Raw genomic sequence first — 20,323 nt, forward strand, 5'->3', positions numbered from 1 at the left:
CTCCAGATGTCCATTTTTAGCTTTTAATTAGAAAACTGTTTTTCCTATTAGTTCAGCTAGAATTTCCAGGGATAAGAAAGAAGCACTGACCTTTCAGTTTGCTTGCCACCAATTGCTATGAAATCACAGTGCTACTTTCATCTTCGCCCCTGCCCTCACTTCTGACACCAACGCTGCACTTCGCGTAAAAGGCAGAATTGGTAGCAGTGACCCTGCAGCTGGAATTTATCTCCTAAGACTGCTTGAAAAATAAAATTTATCCCATTTGCTCATAACGATTGGCTATGAAGTGCTAAAAGTAGTAAAAGCTTCTTTTTTGTGTGGTTACGTTAAGACAAGCTGACTACACAGAGCAGATGTGTCAATTAAAACCATCCCTCTTCTTTTTTTTTAATAGCAGAGCTGTTCCAACTGCAGCCACGCATCAGCTTTCGCATTTCAAAGGGCTGATTCCCCTCTCCCCCTGTAAATCCAAACCCCTCCCGACCCCTGGGAGCACAAGATGCACTGCATGCAGCAGAATCAGCGTCCAGCTGAATCCATGGAGATCCCAAGGAACAAACCCAAGTAAATCCAGTTATTTCCATGTTCTGGCGCTTGTCTTGAGCCAAGTTTTCACAAGCAAAGTCATATACTGAGTGTAAGGCTGCGTTTCAGTGCTCCATGCTCCCTTAAAAGCAGCTTATGGACAACATCCATTAAAATTGGCCACTTTGAAATGCACTCCCCGGCGTTGTTTGTTCCAAAGTTTGGGCTCAACCTCAAAACCTCCAAGTTTTAAGGCCTTACCTGTGCTGGTGACAGTGACCAGGCTGGTGGCAGTGATGAGAAGCAGTGCCTGGAAGCGCCCAGGGGCTGGATGCATAGCGCCAGATTTTCCAAATTGAAAGCCCAAAGCTCCAGACTAAGACGAGGCACGGAAACAGCTACAAAACAAACAGGCACATGTCTACTGTGACTTTCAGGAGTTCGTCTTTTAACTCTCTTACAACAAAGTGTTTGGGGTTTAAAAAAAAAAAAAAAAAAAAAAAAGCACAACCAGGAAACAGCCAATACTCTTTGCAATATAGAAACCATCTGTAAAAGTGAGTTAGAGCTGAACTTCACTGTGGTTCCAAGTACTATTCTTAATGTAAGAGTTTTTCCACAGCTGGGGCACGAGGCATCCGCATTGAACCGCTCTGCCTCGATAAATTAGACTCCGTTCCACCCAGAGGAGCTGGAGTCCAAAGTAAACAGCTTATCTATTGGAGATAATATTGTTTGCAAACAATAATCATTTGACCATCTATCATCAGGCTGCACTTGTTTTACAAGTTTCTATGAATCTACTGCTGCAGTGCCGCTACCGCTCTCAGTTGCTCTAAACCTGTTCACTGTGACCTGTCATCTGCTGGCTCCTTCTGCTGGGCTTTACAGGCAAACCACAGCAATGAAAAAACACCAATATTAGTCTTGTGCTCATTTATATTCCCAAAAAGAAGGTGTTTTCTCCTATATCCTTTTGGGGCATCCATTATATCCACTTTTATCTCCATGGCTGCTTTTAGAGAGAGCAGTCCCTTCCTTGGCCGTATCACAAACGACCATTCAGCTGTGTGAGATCTCTCACTTTCATCATCAAAAATAAAAACTACATCATTAAACCAGCAAAACACAAACTAAATACGAGCCCAGGGGTCTTTACCAACCTAAATGATTCCACAATAAATTGTTAAACCAGCAAAATATGAACTAAATCATGGAACCAGCAACAGAACTTGCATGAGGTCTCAGGAACGGTGTTTCTGACACTGAGTCTCAATCAAACACTGGTTTCTCCAAGAAAACAATAAATCCACATCTGTCGTTCATGTAAATGTCCTATGGCCTTGTGAAATGCTATGACGGATAAGATCTGAGCTCATTTAGCACAGTTACTTCATTTATCAGCCTGGCCATACAATTGTGCTGCTGATAACACTCAACATAGACTTTAAACATCTCATCTATCAGCTGTGTGTATAAACACATATCCAACACACACACAATAACTGGGAGTTTTACTTGAGCACAGAAACAAGTGCAGCAATACACATGCTTGCTAGGAACAAGTCCTGGTTTATTAAGTGTTCACAGAGCCATTTGCTTTCCAAGAAGCCGGATCCAGATATCAACAGCAAAATTATTCCTGCGGTTTATTTAAAAATAACCATATTTTATCATCACAGCATCACTGTAAATTATATATGCAAATGAAGCATCAGGAAAAGCCTCCAATCATAATTAAACAATCACTCTGGGTTTTATGGGGCTGTTTGCCCAGAGTCAGTTCTGCCCACAAACTGCACTTGGGGTTACACTGACAGCTCAAGGGGGCGGCAAGAAACGCTGTCGAGTTCTGCTCCCGTTTCTGGGCAGTTTTATCTGATCCGGCAAATTTATTTCAGCTGCTGGGGAAGACCCAGCGATCCTGTGGCCCAGGCTGGTTCCCAAGGCGAGCCGGGGCTGTTTTGGGAAGCCACAGATGGCAGAAGAGCCCAGCTGTGCCGAAGGGGTTGGTTTATTTGAATTCTCCCTCGGTTCAAGGGCAGGAGCGCCGCTCCACCAGCGTGCGCAGAGGACAAAGTAAACACCCAGAGAACTTGTTAACATCAAACACTTTGCTGAAGAGGGCTGGGGGCAATGTTGCTTTTTGCCAAATCTTCCCTCCACTATTTATTTATCAAAAGCAATGAAACGTATATTCTGGGTCAACTTTAACCCCAGCACATGGAGCTACTGGGTTATTTTGCAGCTGTCTTTTTAAACAAGGCCAGCTCATTATCTTTAACTAAACTTTATCTTTGGAGATCTACTTTATCCAGGCTCTGATTTCCCTCTGTTTATCTTTCTCCTTACATGTTCCTCGCTGCCAGTGTCAACAGCTACTCCTCTTCTGACCTACCAGTTTGGCTTTTGCAGGCTTGTGGAGTGGTAAGATCAACTGCAAAGCAGTGAGTACACACAGCAAGCCACAAAGACCAAAGTTCTTTGACTGGGGGGAAGAAAGGAAAAATATTGGCTTTAACTAGAGTAGGATTGTTCAGCATCAGCACTCGGGCATCTGAATGAAACTTCTCAACCTCTGCTTCTGAAGGGATGGCAGAAACATCTTGTCGGAAATATAACCCAAAAACCCTTCTTTTCTTTTTCTCCTGCAGATGGTGACACTCCAGAAGCCCCTTGTTAAATACAGAAAAGAGGGCAAGACCACAGTTCATAGTTTTTTGGTCTTTAGCAATCCTGTGGAGAAATTTTGCCTCTTTAATATTGTATTTCAAAAAGGCCTTAGGGATGGAAAAACGTGAGTCTTTCCCTTTGCCATCTTTTCAATAACCCTGAGGGGTTATTCTGACAGCAAATTTGGGACATTTTGACAGCAAATACCAGTCACTGGGGTGCTGTCAAGGTCTGAAAGAGGAGCACCTTGGTTAAATGCAGTTCCATTTTAGTGCCCTAGACTCCAAGATGAGCTCTGCTCAGAACAATCCTGCCTATTGTTCACTGTTCCTAGATGGGGAGGATGTATCTCCATCACTTGTGGATGCAATAGTCGAAATTATTTTGAAGTAAGAGTTGTCACTGTCTGAGCATTTTAAACTAAAAGAGGAGTTATTCACATAAATAATATTTAAGATTGAATAGAGACAGATGTGGTTTTCATGGATCAGGAAAACATACATTTCCCTTTCACTGGCCATTTCTCCAGCCCAGCAGAAAGGCACAGCACAGCAAAGGCCACATTTCTCCCACTTCCACCCAGACCTCTTCACCTAAAGTCATCCTCCAGTTATCTTCATGCAGCACTTGACCTCCTTGTCAGCTCTAAGTAGGTTATTGCTCTTGGATCAAGGGAAACAAGGAAGATAACAGACTTGTGTCAGGGGGAGGGGTCATCCCAACCATTCCAATGGATCCTGCCCCTTGGAAGCCTGCTGCACACACAGGGGCACCCAGAAACCTGTGCCTGGTACTCCTGGATGTAATTAGTAAGATTATATATTTCTGCATATGACACAATTCTAGCTGTGTGCCTCATTTGTCACAGACCTTTTATATGGAAGGAACCCCTGGGCACAGAGTTGTGGGGACAGGCAGTACTCAGTTTCAGCCCTGCATTCTCCAGAATGACATGCACAGGCAAGAAAATCAACCATCACCTCTAACTCCAAACAGAGGGGAAGGGACAGTCCAAGGGTGGTTTCCCAGCACAGGAGCAGGGCTGACCCAATGCCAGAATGTCACATCAGCCTGGCACAGAGGAAGGTGCTGGCAGGGTCACTGGCAGGGTCACAGGGCCTGGAGACCTCACCAGGATGGACACGGGTCACCCCAGACCAGGGAGCAGCCCATGGGCTCACTGTAACATCCTACTGAGCCAACATGGGGAGGCACAGGCACCAGAGCAGCTGGGATTTCTGCAGCCCTGGCAGTGACCCTCTTGTCTCTTCCCAAAGCTTCATGTTTGTCACTGTTTCTCCAGAAATCAGTGGTCTTTAATGTGCAGCTCCACAGGTCTGGTCCTGGCACTGTAACTTAACACACACCTCCAAATTAACTCAATCCTACCCACGTTTGCCCCCAAATAAGGTTTCACACTCTGAAAGATGACAAAATGCTGTTTTCCATGCATTCCCATGGTGCCAAGCTCCATGTCCTTCCAAACACAGCTGAGATCCTGCCCCACTTATTTACTGGACCGTGAACTTCTCCTCTCCACCCTTGCAGCTGAGGGCAGAGTGACTATGAAAAGAGCATTATCTCATCCCCATTTTGGTTTAGCTCCCTGAATCATCTTCCTGCCATCTCAGACCAGCTGGCAGGACAACACCAGGACCTCCCTTCCCAACAGCCACCACCCCATCTCAATCTGTTACTGCGCTCCTGCTCCATCACTCCAACACTCCTCCAACCCTCAGCGAGCTGTTCTAAGGAACAGCTAAATGAGGAAGGGTTTCTGCACCACCCGAACGCTCCAGGTCCTATAAATGTTGGGTAGAGCAGGAGGAGGAGGAGGAGGAAGGAAACAGCATGCTCAGGAACAGAGGCAGTTATTCAGGTTGCCCACTCCACCTCAGCTTTTGCTGAGAAACCCAAGGAAAAAGTGACTGAGCCTCTGGGGGGGCACTGCCCACCAGCTGCACCAGCTTTGGATACACAGATTTCCCATTTTTCCTAAACAGCAACAACTCAAAATTGATTCATCCCACCTCACTTTTAATGCCCTATGTGATTTAACACCCAAAGCTCAGCAAAATGTTGGTTTTTTTTTTTTTTTCCCCAGGTGATTTATTAGGATTACCAAGAAAAATTTTTGTTTTAACCTGCTATCAGTACAACAAAACCCACAAATTTTCAAACCACCTAAAAACAGAGCAAATGAATCCCCTTGAAATAACTAAAATACTCTGGCTTCAGCGTGAGCAAGCTGAGTTAGATCATTAAATCTCACACCAAGACACCTTAAAAAAAAAAAAAAAAAAAAAAACCGAAAGAAAAAAAGGAGGTATTGAAGCCTGTGGCATTCCAAGAGAAAGCAATCAGACATTCCTGCCGCTCGGCTCCTCAGTGATCTGCAGAGCCTTTGATCACTGACTGTCTTCATGCTGTCCTCCTGGGGTCTGGCAAAATGAGTGTAACAGCTGGCACATAGACTTCATTAGCTTTCGGGGCTGGGGAGGAGCGGGCTGGCCAGCCCGGGAGGCAGCGGCGGCCTGCCCGAGGCTTCACGGACCAACATCCCCGGTGTATTCTCGGTTTATTCCCGGTGTTTGGGGCGGGCCAGGCGGGCGGTGGCGCAGGTGACACCGGAGCGCTCCGGGCTCCCCGCGGGATGCGACAGGACCCGCGGGGCTCGCCGTGCCAACAGGCACCGGAGCCGGCCCAAGCCTCGTTGTTTTTTTTTTTATGAATGCCTAATGACCACTCAATCATTAACATCAACCTTTAAAAAGCAAATGCAGCACCTACAGTGTTCATTACCCTCCCCCTCCCCCCCTGTCAGGGTCTCAATCGAGTCAGTCAAGCGTGCAAACCGATCCTGTCGCCAGCAAAAGCATTTCCTTTCACTGTGGTCAGCCAAAAGCAGGGGAAAAAAATGGAAGTGACTTGGAGTTATGGCACCAAAAAGGCCAGACAAGCAAGGAAATAATCAACTCCACATGAGCCACTTCGAGCCCATCACAATGAAAAGGGCCTACGACTAACCCCAGGAAAGGTCAGCGGGACTATGGGGGTCAGAAGCTGAAAAAGGCAATAGCGAGCAGCTGCCAGCTGCAATAAGAATCAATGTGTTCCTAATTACACTCCGAAGAGAGGGCTCGAGCGCCGGGAAACGCCGGGCTGTAATCACAGCTTGGGCAAAAAACATTTCAAAGTGCTCCCGTTTTACTCTTCTCCACCTCGAGCGCCGGAGCTGCTGCAGTTTGTGTGTTACTAAATCACAGGAAGCCGAGAGCTGGAGATAAGGAGCCAGGCAGCTACAGGAGGGTTGGGGATTTTGTTAAAAAAAAAAAAAAAATACAGTAATTAAGCGTTTGTGTTGGAATTATGGCATCACCAAAGAGAGGATTTCGTGAGTGTAAGCAATAAAATTACATTCTTCAAAGGGATTTTTGCATGTGCTTTTAGGGAACACAAGGAACTCTGCCGAGCAGTCCCCATAGGCCTGGGATTTTCTCAATCCCCCAAAATAACCATGTGAAAGAGAAAACCCCAGAAAAATCAGTTTGCTGACAGTAACCCTATAAACCAAGCGTGAGAGACACAAACGGGTCAGAACACAATGAAACGGATGCCGAGGGATCCGCAGAAACACTGAGCAGAGAGGTAGTTAAAAATTACAAGAAAAAGCACCCTTTGATGTTCTCTTCATATTTATTTATTGCATTTTAAACAAATGAAAGTGCAGCCTCCAGATCCTTATCAGAAGGATAAGGATCTCCTGAATAAAGGAGAGAAATTACAGTTGCTCAAACTTTGCAATCCTCAGCTTGGATTTCAGTAATGACTCCACATTTCTGCCCATCCCCTTGCCTGGCACCCAAACCCATCAGTGCTAAACCAGATCCAAATGTTTCCTATGCTGATTCCCATCTAAGAATTCAATGGTATTTTTACATCTTTTTAGGTAACATATATTTTTACAAGCAGCCCTGCATGGAGCTTTTTTCTTGCTTCACACCATTTAAACCCCCCCCCCATGAATCAGTGGTGAATCCAAAGAACAATTTTGGGAACCAAAGTCAATTGTACAGCAATTTCTAACGGGACATCACTTCTCACAGAATGGCTTGAATTGGAAGGGATCTTAAAGACCTGAAAGTTGATATTTTTGTCAAAATACAGAGCAAGTGTTTGCTCGGGTGCAGGAAAAACAAACAGTGCTGAGCAAACGAGACATTGACTGAGCCCCAGAGAGAACAAGGGATCCCACATCCTGATGGCTTTCCTCAATGATCAGGCAGATAGATTTGTTTCCTGCAAAACTATAAAACACCCTAAATAATGTCATTAATTTATTCAAACTGCTCTAGGTAAGGTCCAGTGGCACAGGACAAAGGTGATGGAAGAAGAGGTTAAGTAACTGAGGAAAAAATAGCAGTGTTAGCCCAAACCATGGCCAAGAGGCTGTGTGCCTCAAAGATGGAGAAGGAGGTATGTTTTATTGGAATTTTCTATTTTGCTTTCAGGCCTGGAAAGTCTCATGGCTGGTATCAGCTGTTGGACTTGGATCAAAGTTTAGCCTTCCATTAATCTTTTGAGTTATATGCGAGGCTGATAGAGAATTCTTTTTTTTTCAGAAGACAGTTAAGATTACTCAGATACTTAATTTGCACTCCAATATTTCAAAAACACCTTGACTTTAGAACCTTGGTCTTGGCGTACATATGGTCTTGATAGAAGAACGCATGCCTTGGCATGGACTGGAGGAATGGATTTGGGGGTTGAGGGAAGGAAATTTAACAGTTTGTGTACTGTGCCTCAACACACAGAGATGAAAACACTCCAGAGTCACGATTCTGCTCCCGAGACACATCTGTGCTCCGAGGGAGGAGAGCTGGGGCTCCCACCCTGCCATTCCAACACCGGTCACAGCAAGACAGGCATCGGGAGAAAAAGAAATAAATCATCCCAGAAGCCACACTTTCTTCTCCACAAACAGGCATAACAATTAGTTTAATTTTATTATTAACTTCAGCGAAAGAGCGGAGACAGTCCCCCTGCTGCCGTACTAATGAAGTGGGAATGGCTCCTGCCTCCTCTGGCCTCCGGGGAAGTGAGAGAACAGAGCATTAGCCTGATGCACAGTTCTGCCGGGCTGCAATTATCTTTAAATGCCTAAATCAGGGCTTTGAGCCTCCAAGGGAGCAAAGGGTATCATTAGTTTAACAGTTCTATCACAGTAGGCCAAATACATACAAAATTCTCACCCTTTGCTCTTCGAAGCCCCCCCAGGTCTGCCCTGCTTCGGCACTACTTCACCTCATATTTCCATTTTCTTCCCCGCATTCAGCTCAACACCTGTGCCACAGCACTGAAGGGATACCTGTGACAGCTCTGCTGCCTTCAGCCATGTCCCCAAGGGTCCCTGGGCCAACAGCCCCTCCCCTCCCTCCTCAGGGCTGGCCCCAGCCTCGGAGAGAGGCGCCTGCTTTACTTCTTCAGCTCTGGTTTTCAGCAGGAATGAGATTTCGCAACCAGTTTTTCAGCCAATTTCAAGACGGGCTGTTGCCGAGGAGGGCAGCAACACCTTCCTTCAGGACCTGGCTTGCATCCTCCTATCTGCACCAGGGATCCCGCGGCCAGCAAGTGAGTCAGATCTGCTGGCAGATCCAGCTGAAAACTCAGCCAGAGGAAAAATGAGGTTCAGTTTTCACCTGGATGAGGGAGCAGTTTCAGCTCCCCGTGCAGTCCTGGAGCACGAGCCCAAAGGAGGGGCTGGGAATGGACATCCAAGAACAGGAACTTTGCACTTGAACAGCGTGAGGCCTCAGCTCAACTCGTGAAGCACCACCCTGGTATGTTGAATAAACCTTGGACTGTAAGACTGTGTGCAAAAATGAAGAAAAATATACAAAACCAAACTCCAAGTGAGCCATGCCCCTTTTCTCAAGGGAGCTGGGGAACTCACCATCCTAATTATCCGAGCTACAGGTGCACACACCACAGCAAGCTGGAGTAACTGCCTCAGGGGGTGGTTTTTTCCCCTCCAAAAAGTTTGCATTTTGCATGTCAAGGACCATCACCCATGATAATAATTTGTCTATGGTTTCTAAAACCAGAATCCAGCATGAATAAAAAATAAAAAGGACTAGAATCACAGTATTGTTCTGGTCATCAGAAAAAGCTGTCAGACTCTCAGACAAAGGTGCTTCTGTACAAAAGGCCTCCTAAAGGTCCACTTCCAGTGGCACTCACACCTGGGCAGTTCAGCTGCAAGAGAACATTGATGGAAAGAATTGAAACCATGGCTGAGCTCTATTAGAGGACAACGAGCTCATTCCCCAGGCAATTCCAGATGAACACTGACACCTCGTCCTTTGGTAGCCTCCAGCAAAGCAACCGCTCTAAAAAACGCAGACAAATGGGTTCTTTTAGCTGCACTAGCCCGAGTCCAACTCGGTCTGTTGTAACTTGCAGGGATCCATGCTATCCGTGAGCCCTTAAAGGGAAGCACAGCCATTAAATCCACACCTGCAGCCAGAATTTATAGCAACCTCATCTACTGCTGTCTTACATCATAGGCAATTAGGAGCCTGTGAACTCATGGCTGCAGGATATGGGAGGTGCACTGGAAGCAGAGAGCCGAGCCTGTGTTACAGCACAGTCGTTAGTCACCTTAGAATTCACCGTGCTGCAGACGGCTGGAACTGTGCACAGACTGCAGCAACAGACCCATTTGGACTCTGCTTTCTAAACAAAAGTGCTGCCCTGCACTCCAAGTCACTGCTTCCCCTCTTGTTACAGCTGTCCACACGCTGTCACAGGCAATGCCAACACTCCCTGCTGCTGGACCCAGGCTCCAGGCAGAACAATGCTTATTAAAAAGCAAACCAGCTAACCAGGGACAGCTGAGGGAGAGAGCAGGAAAGACCCTGGCCTTTCCTCCCCCGATTAAAACAAGCCTTCACACAATCCATCCTCCAGCCTTACAGTAATTCAGTTTTACTGCTCTCCTCCCCTCCCTTCCCCCATGCTCAAAAGACCAAACCTGGTTTCAAAATTGAAGTCCGAGCTCTCCGGCAAACACACACTTCTGCACTTCTTCACCTCGAGGGAAGGAATCCTGACACAACTGACAATATTGCTTAGCAAAAGGAGCCCCTTTGCCTCAGGCTCAGATAAAAGCAGCAGCTAGGCAGAAAAATAAATGAAAAAACTGTGGTGGTCAGGCCAGGTTTGCTGGAACCTGGCTCCCAGGCAGGGAGAGGGGTAGTGGAACATGGGGGAAAGAGAGAGAGGCTTTGGGTTGGCTTTGCTCAGTGGTGTTGCACAACCCAGCACCGGTGTAGCTTCCCGCCTCCTTCCTCATGCCAGCAGAGCCCAAGGAGAGCGTTCATCCAAGGGAGGGAGGGAGGCAGCAGTCATCGTGAAGCTCTGGCCTGAGGGTTTGGCTCCTGCAGCCCTCCTGCTTCACTCACTGCAGCCAAGCTCAGGCTGCTCAGCCCTGCCAGCAGCAGGGACCCCTGCCCAGGGCTGGGGGCACTCGGGGCAGCACCCTCACGGTGGCAGGTCGTGAGTCAGAGCCCAAACCTCCTCTCGCGAATCGGGGCCATGGCAGCTGTTCCCAGCAGAACCAGTTCAAACATGAGCAACTGATAGGAAAGGAGTTAAGTTTCATCACAGGGACCAGGGAGAAGTTTCCGCCAGGTTCACCTGACTGTGCCCTGTTCTCACTCGCTCAGGCACATCCCGCTTTGCCCAACAGGATTTCTGTTCGGATGTCCAACAGCAGACTGGCAATTCCTGGAGACACCTTCCCAAAGGAAGATGGATACCACAGCTTCTCCACGTAGGAAGAAAGTTCCAGATTCTTCATAGCATATCAACTCCCCCACGAGACTTTAATGCCGAGCTCAGCAATGTGGGGGCCCTGCAAAGATAACCGGCTGCCGGGATTGATTCCATCCCACGTTAGCATCCATCAGATAGCAAGAAAAACAAGATTAAGCAGCACCACGGCATTAGTCTTCATTTAAACTTGGCAAAGAAAGCAAATGTTTCTTTTCTGTTGGCTTCTCTCTGTGTGTTTTTTAAAGCAGTCCCAGGCTCAGCCAAGGAAAGGTGCCTGGACTGTTTAATGTTGGGGGATTAGAAGGGACAACACTTGTACACTCGCCAGAGCCCAGATAAGCAGCGAGTGCTCGGGTTAAGCAGGCAAGCATCTGCCTCCTGCAATATATACATTGTCCCAGTGAAAATAAACAGCTTCACACCTTTGGCTCAGAGAAGGACTCGAGCTTCTTCTGCATGCTCAACCTGCAGCCTCTCGACTCGAGGATGAGGGGTCAGAAGGGTGAAGGTTACCCGCAGTTCCCTTATTCCAAGTCTAGGGCTGGAAGTTTTCTGTCTCCTCTCGCACTGGGCAGAGTCTTTGCTGCTGCACATCAGCTCTGGTGTTGCTTCCTTGTGTTCACTGTGCCCAGAGCTGTTTCAGACAAACTCTGAACACGTACACTTTCTACATGTGCTGGTTACGTACAAGCCACGACAGACACACTAATTAGGAAAAACTCTAACTTGGAAACTGGGACCCTTTTTTAAGTGCTCAGCCACAAAGTCCATAATCTGGAAAACCACACCTCAATTTACTACTGCCACCCCAGTGACTGGAAATCACAGAGCTGAAGACTCCAGCCACACCACTGCAGAACACACCACCTCCAGTCTGCTCCAAACTCCTCTCTGGTCCATCTCAATGCACAATTTAGAAGTGCAGTCTGCACCCCAAAACCATGCCTCAGTCTGAATAGCTGAATTTAAAATTATATCATTAAGTTTGAAATTTCAACATACTTAGAGAGTTTTGATAATAACATTTTTGATTACATCCGTTGCCAGCTTCCTTCTACACCCTGACAGATTTAAAGTATACATTCCTATTTCATTCTGCAACAGAGATTAGTGGCAGGAACAGAAAACATCTTCTGTTCCAAAAAACCCTCAGGGTTTTCCTCCTTCTCTTGCATTTTATTAGAGGAGTCTCAAATCTCCATCAAGCTGTGATACATTGACAATGCAAAGCATTTAAGGCAACAAGTATCTGAGTGCTCCAGTGAAACACACCTTCGGAAAAAGCTCCTGAGAAGCAAAGAGATTTCCAAAGCTATCCTGAAGGTGAAAGCTCTCCTCAGCAGTCACAGCCCTCATGAAAATTTGAGCCTACACTCCAGCGTATGGCACGCAGAGCCCTAATTCAAGAACTTTTGTGAACTCTTATTGTGGGGAAGAGGGGGGAACAAAGGAAAACCACATGCTATTGTTTATTTTGACTCCGCAATACGTTTAATCTACACGGAGTTGGAACATTACACAGCAAAACTCCTCAGCTCCCAGAAATTATGTACAGCCAACAGCAGCAAAGGGAGAATGCCATTTTAAGTGCGTTATCTTCACCCCACACAGCACAGAAACTCTCCAAAACGCAGCTGAAAGCTGCCACCAATGCATCCAGTCCCACACCCCAAGAGCATGGGATGAAGGCAAGGCTACTGGTATTCCTGACACAAGGAAAGCCAAAGCTGGGGACTTCCACCAACTTGATCTTGAGCTATCACAGCTTTTCTCAGACTGTGATTGTCTGGAAGGGGTCCCTGAGCAGGAGGAGCCTCAGGCATCTCACACCCTCACACCCTCTCTGAGGAGAAGCAGACATTGATTTGTATTTAAAGCAACATATGAGCGCCAAAGAATTAATCCAGTGTCTCCACAGGGATGATAACAGATCTCACTACAGGAATTCCACTGCTGTAGCTGCACAACTCCCTCCCAGCCTTGTATCCACCGGAGGTGTGCTAACAAGGACTGCCCACGTGTCACTGAAGCCTTTGGTGTCTGGCTCCAGGACACCCCCAGGCAGCTCCAGAAGCCGTGGCTCTGCTGATGAGTTACAGATCTGCCCTGGCACGACTGAAGAACCATCTTCCTAAATATCCTATTTCTGTTCAAAGCCACCCAGTGCCATTCCCTTCTGCCTAGGCCCAATATTCCAGCTCCTTTCCACAATTTCTCCTGGACACAGAGCCTCGTGTTGGGGTACAGTCACTGGAGCTGTGCAGGCTCACCCCGGGCAGTGCCAGCATCAACACTCTCCCCCAGAGCCAGGAGAAGGTGCAGACAGGTGATGTCATGGCCAGAGCAGACAGGTGACATCACAGCCCCAGCAGGCACCTTCTCCCCATCCTGGTTTATCTCCTCCTGCACCTGGAGCAGAGGCCTTTGGCACAGCCCCATCCTCGCCCTGCGCTGGGCCGGGGGCTGGCGCAGACACAGGTTTGCTCTGAGGTTTCAACAGGCTCAATGAAACGGTGAAGAAAGACATTTTTTCAGGGGGGGAAGGGAGGCACACACGTACTGAACAAATCATCTGTTTGGAGCGCTGACTCCTACTTGTTCTCAGTTATATTATTCACTCAAGGGTGGATTAATCCATCACTGCAAAGGAATCTCCTGATCTCAGAGATAAAGGCAACAAGTCATGCACTGACTGTCTGTGGATCCTCCTGGAAATGGCCAGCCTTTCCTCATGGCCTTATTTGGGCCGATCTATCAGCTCTCAACTAACAACAAGCAAGAAAAAAAGAAAAAGAAAAGAAAAATTAAAAACTGAAAACATACCACCTGTCTACAGTTAACTCCAAGTGGATTGATCTGGAAGCAAGCAGGGGATTTCGACTCCAAACAATCCGTGTTTGTTTCAGAAGGGGCCACATGAACTGTCCCCTTCCTTCATTGTTGCTCCCCAGGAGAAGAACAGCCACCTGAGTCCTTACCTTCCAAACTGGCATGGAAAAAAGATTAATTTCTTGCAAGATTCTTTAGAGTGAGGCCTTTTACCCAGATAAATGGTTTCTTTTACTCACTGGGGACTGGGAAACAAAACCCCCTGGTATCATCCCCAGCTAGAGCAGGCTGCACTCGGACACAAGGTGCCTACACAGAAGATGAGCTGCTTATGGCTTGAGCCTTTTAGTCCTTGCCTTGGCATTTTATAGGTTCACTGCAAAGAAAACCACAGGCTGCAAGGCACAGCCTCCATACACTGCAAGGAAGGAAGCATTAAACTCCTTTTTGAATTAAACAAATAAGACTCAACCACCTGGTTCATTATCAGATTCAATGGTTGGAGTCTGTGGGGAAAGCTAAACAGCAGAACCCAGGGTATAAATCAAAGATGTGATCAGAGAGACAGGTGAGGCCGAGGGTGTGGTTTCACCTCAGCTCAGCCAAAAGGATGGTCTCCTTCCCCTGGTCTCCTCCTTTCCCAGCACACTCGGCTCCCCTGCCCCAGCTCCCTCCTGCTGCTGGTCTTGCTCACTCTGAGCTTTAGGGAGTTATTTTATCCTTTTCCCGTGCTGTTTTCATGAGCTGGACTGGTTCAACTGGGCATTTCCAGAGTCAGAGGATGGAGGGAGCTGGCCAGAACCCCTCCCTCCCTGCAAGGCTCAGCAGAGGATCAGGAGACAGCAAAAGCCAATTTAGAAGCCAGAGCTGCCAAAAGGGGCCATCCCCCACCAGCCCCTCCAGCCCCCCGGGGCCTTCCCAGTCATCCAAGTGGAAGATTTAGCAGCTCTAACTGCGGGGCAAGATCCAAGAAAGTTTGGGGCTTGGGTACTTTTTTTTTTTCTTTTTTTTTTTGAAGGGTTAGCTGGAGTCACTCCCCTGGGGCTGCTCCAGTGCAGGAATGTACCTGCCACCTCCTGCAGCAGCGAGTCCTCGGATGGAGCTGTAACGTGAGACTGCGCCCAAGGAGCTGGGGAGGGGGAAAAAAAGGGGGGAAAAAAGAAAAAAAATAGAGTCCCACCTGGCTGGAAGAGCTCTGACATATCTCATAGGTATGGAAAATGGGAAAACAACCTACCTTACATGATTGTTTTCCCTCCTGTTGAAAGACAGCAGATATTTCTCACGCAGAAAGAATGAGTATGGGCTTAATGGAAATGGCAGGAGGTCTGGATGTACAAGGCTCAATCCTTTACTGGGCTGAACAAGCATTTCCCCTGAAGTGATCAGTGTCACTGGAGAATCATCATCCCCACCAGAAAGGGAGAAGCGAGCTGGGGAACATAAATGGAAAACTCTGACACACTCGGCCCTGGAAGATGTACTGAGCTTCTACCAAGGAAATTACTGCAAGAACACTCAGCTGAAAAAAAAGTGAACATACATATACACACACACAGAGGAAACTATCTAGTCTAGGAATTCTTGAGCCAGTGTAGTTGGAGATCTCCCACCAGCCAAAGTAATAGAACAAAGAGGTTTTTGCTGACTTTGCCAAGGACAAACATCATCCCAGAGCAAATGATGCAGGATAAGGGGACACACAATAGCAGGGTTTTCTCAGGGAGGCCTCCAGGAGAGCAGAAAGGGAGTAGGAAAGGGAAAACACCTGGAGAACCAACCAAGTACCAGCCCAAACAACAAAACTGGTCAAAATAGCAAAAATAGTGGACAGAGAACACAGTTTGGTGTCCACGTATTGGCTTTAAGAGTCAGGATTGCAAGGCAAGCTGCAAATTCCCATTTAAGGAGGAAAGCTGACCAGTTCCATTTGAAACAAGGCTTTTAGCTCAGCCTCACCCCAGCTGCAGATAACAACTGGCTCTGAAGCTCCCCAGCCCACTGGAACACCAAAAAACCAGAGCACTGACAGCAAACCACTGCTGGAAGGAGCAGAACTCAGCTCAAGGGAGCCCCTCACAAGTCAGCAGCTCATAAGCTGGGCAGGAGACAAAAACCTGACTCCACATACAAAGGGCAAGTTTACATATCAATTAATTTATACAAATGAGATGTTGCCTCATAAAAGATGTTCGGCAGGTTTCTGAGTTGCCAATCAAAGCGATTCCATAGAAAACATTACCTGAGATACCCAACCCCAGCAGGTTTGTGGGTGAAGATCTGCTCAGTCTCAGGGCTTCTGCTACTAAACCAAAGGTTTCAAAGCCTCATGGAAAGACACCAACAGGTTCACCACGTTTCCCTGTCGTTTTGTATAGGGTTGTGTGCCAAGACCATGGCACTGCAATGAAACCCCTCAAGAGTCACGTCTGTGGGCATGGGAACAAGGGAGATGCAGAGCTGGAGGTTTTCACCACAGGCTGAAAGGCCTGGCAGGTAAAGGAGCTCTTGGAGAAGGTGTGAAGAGTGGGTTTGGTGGGTAATATAGGAAATCCAGGCAAAGTTCAATGCCTTTTCACACACAGAACTAGAAACAGCTCCCAGGACCTGCAGGGAACCTTTTCAATGCAGCTCATTCTGTGTGCACATACAAACACTCAGAGATCAGCCCCTGACCCACAGCTCCTCACACCCAGCCCTGCAAACAATCTGAAATCACAGCACTTGGTCCTGTACACACCAACAAATGTGTGGGAGAAGGTGCTGCTGACTGTCCCATCGCATCAGAAAACAACTTTATTCCCAAAATTAATTAATCATCACGCGCTTCCCAGTTAGTTTTTCTGGCACTGAGACTTTGCTGGTCTTGCAGCTCATGGCAGTGCCTCATCTTGAGCACCCAGCAATTAATGCCCTGGCCGTGGTACAGCCGAGGCCTCGTTAGGCAGAGCAGGTCTGCCCTGGGACAGGCAGAGGGGGATTTATGAGATGCTGGACCCTGACGTGGTTGTGCACTCACAATCCATTGCTTTGCTTCCCCCTTTTCACATCTGCAGAAGCAGTCTTTAAACAAGCCAGGGTATTTTTAAGCTCTGACAGTTAAAAATCCTCAAGTGACATCACCTGAAGTCTGAGCACAGCTGCCTTATTCCTCTGGCACACCAGCAAGCCAAAGTAAGCAGGAGCCTCGTTTATGGGCTTACAGCACACCTTGAGATAATGAAAGCACTGGTGGGACTTGCCCTGCACAGACAGGCCTCTCCTTGCAAGGCTTTTCTTCACCTTTCCTCAGTTTTGGGAGTAAAACTCCAAATTTTTAGCACCAGAGCAGCCCAGTGATCCAGCAGAGGGGGCACACAGAGGCCTGGCCCAAACCCCACTGCCACTATCCTGGGCAAAGAACACAGAGCTGGGAAAACAGACAAAAAAATCACCAAGACTGCACGAAGAATGGCAAAAACCAACCCCTGGAGCTACTTCCCGTGGTGTACCCGAGCCTGCCCGCCCACACTTCACCTTGCACACACGGGCACGGGCTGTTTATGAGCACCGGGAGCAGCTTAAGGGTGTAAATCACATTAATCCGGGCGACAAAGCCACCGCGCTCATCCTCGGCTGAGTTACTAATCCCTCCACACCGCAGCAGTTCCCATCTCACTTCCTACCCCTTGAGGAGGAAAAAAAAATACCTTTTAACATGGTAAGGTAACTCAGTGGATCCTACCTTCTGTCTCAACAGCTCTGAGCAACAGTCATGGGTCTCCCCACAAGCCTGAGGATTTTCTGGGATGCAGACCAAGCCAGTCAGAGTCTTCCCTCCTCTTATGGGAAAGGGAATACAGGTCAAAAATATTTATTTCTTTTTAATCACTCCATTACCCAGTCCTCCCCACAAGATGGGCTTGCAGCTGCCTCAAAAAAGCAGGGTTTGGTTTCAATGTGTTTGACTCACGCTCTCAACACCTATTTTAACTCGGTGGAACAAAAGCACGCTGGCTGTAATTAAGGCAAATAATATCAAGTTCAACAGAAAAAAAGCTGTTAAGAAACTGTGCCGGGAAACGCTCACTGCAAATTTTTGGAATATAGAAGGAGCTGGCCGTCGCCCACAGCAACCACTACCACAAAAGCACTTTTTCCTCCTTAAAGCAGCCACGGGCAGGCTGCACATCCCATAAATCCCAACTGTCAAAACAGGCGAGTCGTGGGAGATGAGGAGAAAAGCAAACGAGCACCAGCACCCCCAGGATTACCTGCTTTCTTCAAGGAAAACGCCGGGCCCACGAGAGATGAAACAGCAGAAAAATCAAAGTTTCCACGCCGCCGGTAACCTCGGTGTTTGGGTCGGTAAATTGTATTTCTGGTGCATGTGTGAAAGACACAACTGGCTGAGTAAACAGCCCTTCAGAGCTGACAGCTTTACAGCCACAGGCTCGGCGCGACTGCTCCTTCCCAGAGCAGTTGGGGGAAAAGCAGTAAAATAATAATTAAAAAAGAAAAAAAAGCTACATAAAGCCATCACATTTACCCTTTACGCAGTTACGAGGCGGGAGCAAAATAAACATCGCCTGTTTTGTGCCCGGCGGTGTGTCACGGCTGAAAAACACATCTCCTTTGGTTTAAAAAAACATCAGTATTGGAAGCAGGGGATAGACGACTGGAAAGTTCTTCCATGAGGAGTCAGGAACTATATAATTTATATTTGTTTTTGGCAAAGAGACAGACAAAGCAAGAGAAAGTAATTTAAAATTCGCGAATCGCGTGGCTTTAAGAAGGTAGGCAGCTCAATGCAATAAAAATAATAATAATAACAGAGATAAGACGTCAGGATGCTTTACAGCCAGAGACCTCAGGCATCACACACCGCCTCCTGCCTTAGGGAACGACTTTCCACAGCTCTAATTGCAGAGAAAAGTGACCTTACAGGTTAAAAACATTGAGATTAACCATTTTAAGGCGGTTAAGAGGCTTGGGCGCGACCTCAAACCCATCCCCTACGGCACCTCCTTCAAGCAGAGCAGCGCTTAAATGACAAATAGAGCGGCGCGGAGGCGAAATTAGACCATAAATCAGAGAGGCAGGCAGCTCGGCGGGGCTCGGAGGGCTCGGAGAGCAGAGCCCGGCGGGGCGGGCGAGCCTGAGGGGTGACAGGAGCCGCCGCCGCCACCTGCGCCCGCCCCGGGCCGCGCTTGTCCCTCACCGGGGAGCCGGCCTCGCTCCTTCACCGGGGGAACCGCTGCGAGCCCCTCACCGAGGAGCTGGGCTCGTCCCTTCAGCGAGGAGCCGGGCTCTCCCCTCACGGAGGGAGCCGCTGCGAGCCCCTTCACGGAGGAGCCCCTCACCGAGGAGCCGGGCTCGCCCCTCACTGAGGGAACCGTCGTTCTCCCCTTCACGGAAGAGCCGCTGCGAGCCCCTCACCGGGGGTGCCGAAATCTCCCCTCATGGAGGAGCCGGGCCCTCCCCTTCACCGAGGAGCCGCTGCTCGCCCCTCACCGGGGGAACCGGGCTCGCCCCTCACTGAGGAGCTGCCGCTCGCCCCTCACCGAGGAGCCCCTTCACGGAGGAGCCGCTGCTCGCTCCTTCACCGGGGGAACCGGGCTCGCTCCTTCACCGAGGAGGAGCCGCTGCTCGCTCCTCCACCGGCGGAGCCGGGCTCTCCCCTTCACCGGGCTCGCCCCTCACGGAAGAACCGCTGCTCGCCCCTCACCGGGGGAGCCGGGCTCGCCCCCTCACCGGGCTCGCCCCTCACGGAGGAGCCGCAGCTCGCCCCTCCCGCCCGCCCGCGCCCCCTCCGCGCTCTCAGCCGGCGGCGGGAAGCGCGCGCGCGCGTGTGTGTGTGTGTGTGTGTTACCTCTCCGCCGCGCCCCCTCCCTGGTCCCGGTCCTGGTGCCGGTGCCGCTCGGCGGCGGCTCGCCAGGACATTCCAGGCTGGGGCGGGCGTCCCGGCGGGCGGGAGCCTCCATCCAGCGCCGCCCGGCCGCTCAGGCGCCGCTTATCTCCCCCCGCAGCGCCGCGCTCCCCGCCCCGCTCCCACCGGCGCCCCGTGTCGGGGGAGGCCCCGCCCCGCCCCGCGGAGCGAACCAACCCCGGCTGGAAGGGGGGGGAAAGCACCCTGCGGGCCGACCCACCGCCTGGAGAGGGGAGAGAGCGGGCGGAGATTGAGCGCGACCCGAGAGTGCGGATAGCGGGACGGTGCGGGCCCTTTAAGGGGAAGAACGGGAGGGGTGGCCGGGGATACACGTGCGGTGCCGGTACCGGGCCCCGAACCGCCGGGACCGGGCATCCCTGTGAGCCCGGGCATCCCTGTGAGCTCAGCCATCCCTCTAAACCCGGCCCCCCAACAACAGGTGCACCCTACGGAGCTGTCGCCCCTGCATTTCTTGCTTTCGAGTGTTTGAATCTTTGCAGCACCGTTCTCATGCTGGTTCATGTAAATAATATTGTGTTCTTAGAGTTT

General features: G+C 49.1%; 1 protein-coding gene across 2 annotated transcripts in view; it reads right to left on the reverse strand.

Annotated features, from left to right (window-relative positions):
- Window positions 1–19,774, reverse strand: part of CDON (cell adhesion associated, oncogene regulated) — a 53,236-nt gene extending 33,462 nt beyond the window's left edge. Inside the window, exons 1-2 of one of the 2 annotated variants that reach the window (XM_083878224.1) lie at window positions 19,718–19,774; window positions 790–926 (exon numbers count right to left, since the gene is read on the reverse strand). In XM_083878224.1, coding sequence (XP_083734350.1) covers window positions 790–865 — 76 coding nt within the window. In that variant the 5' untranslated portion in view covers window positions 866–926; window positions 19,718–19,774. Of the gene's footprint in view, window positions 1–789; window positions 1,165–19,717 lie in introns of those variants that run through there. The other variant, XM_083878223.1, reaches the window with a different exon arrangement.
- Window positions 19,775–20,323: the final 549 nt, after the last annotated feature.

This window comes from Zosterops lateralis (assembly GCF_965231275.1).
Source record: "Zosterops lateralis genome assembly, chromosome: 25".
NCBI classification, from domain to species: domain Eukaryota; kingdom Metazoa; phylum Chordata; class Aves; order Passeriformes; family Zosteropidae; genus Zosterops; species Zosterops lateralis.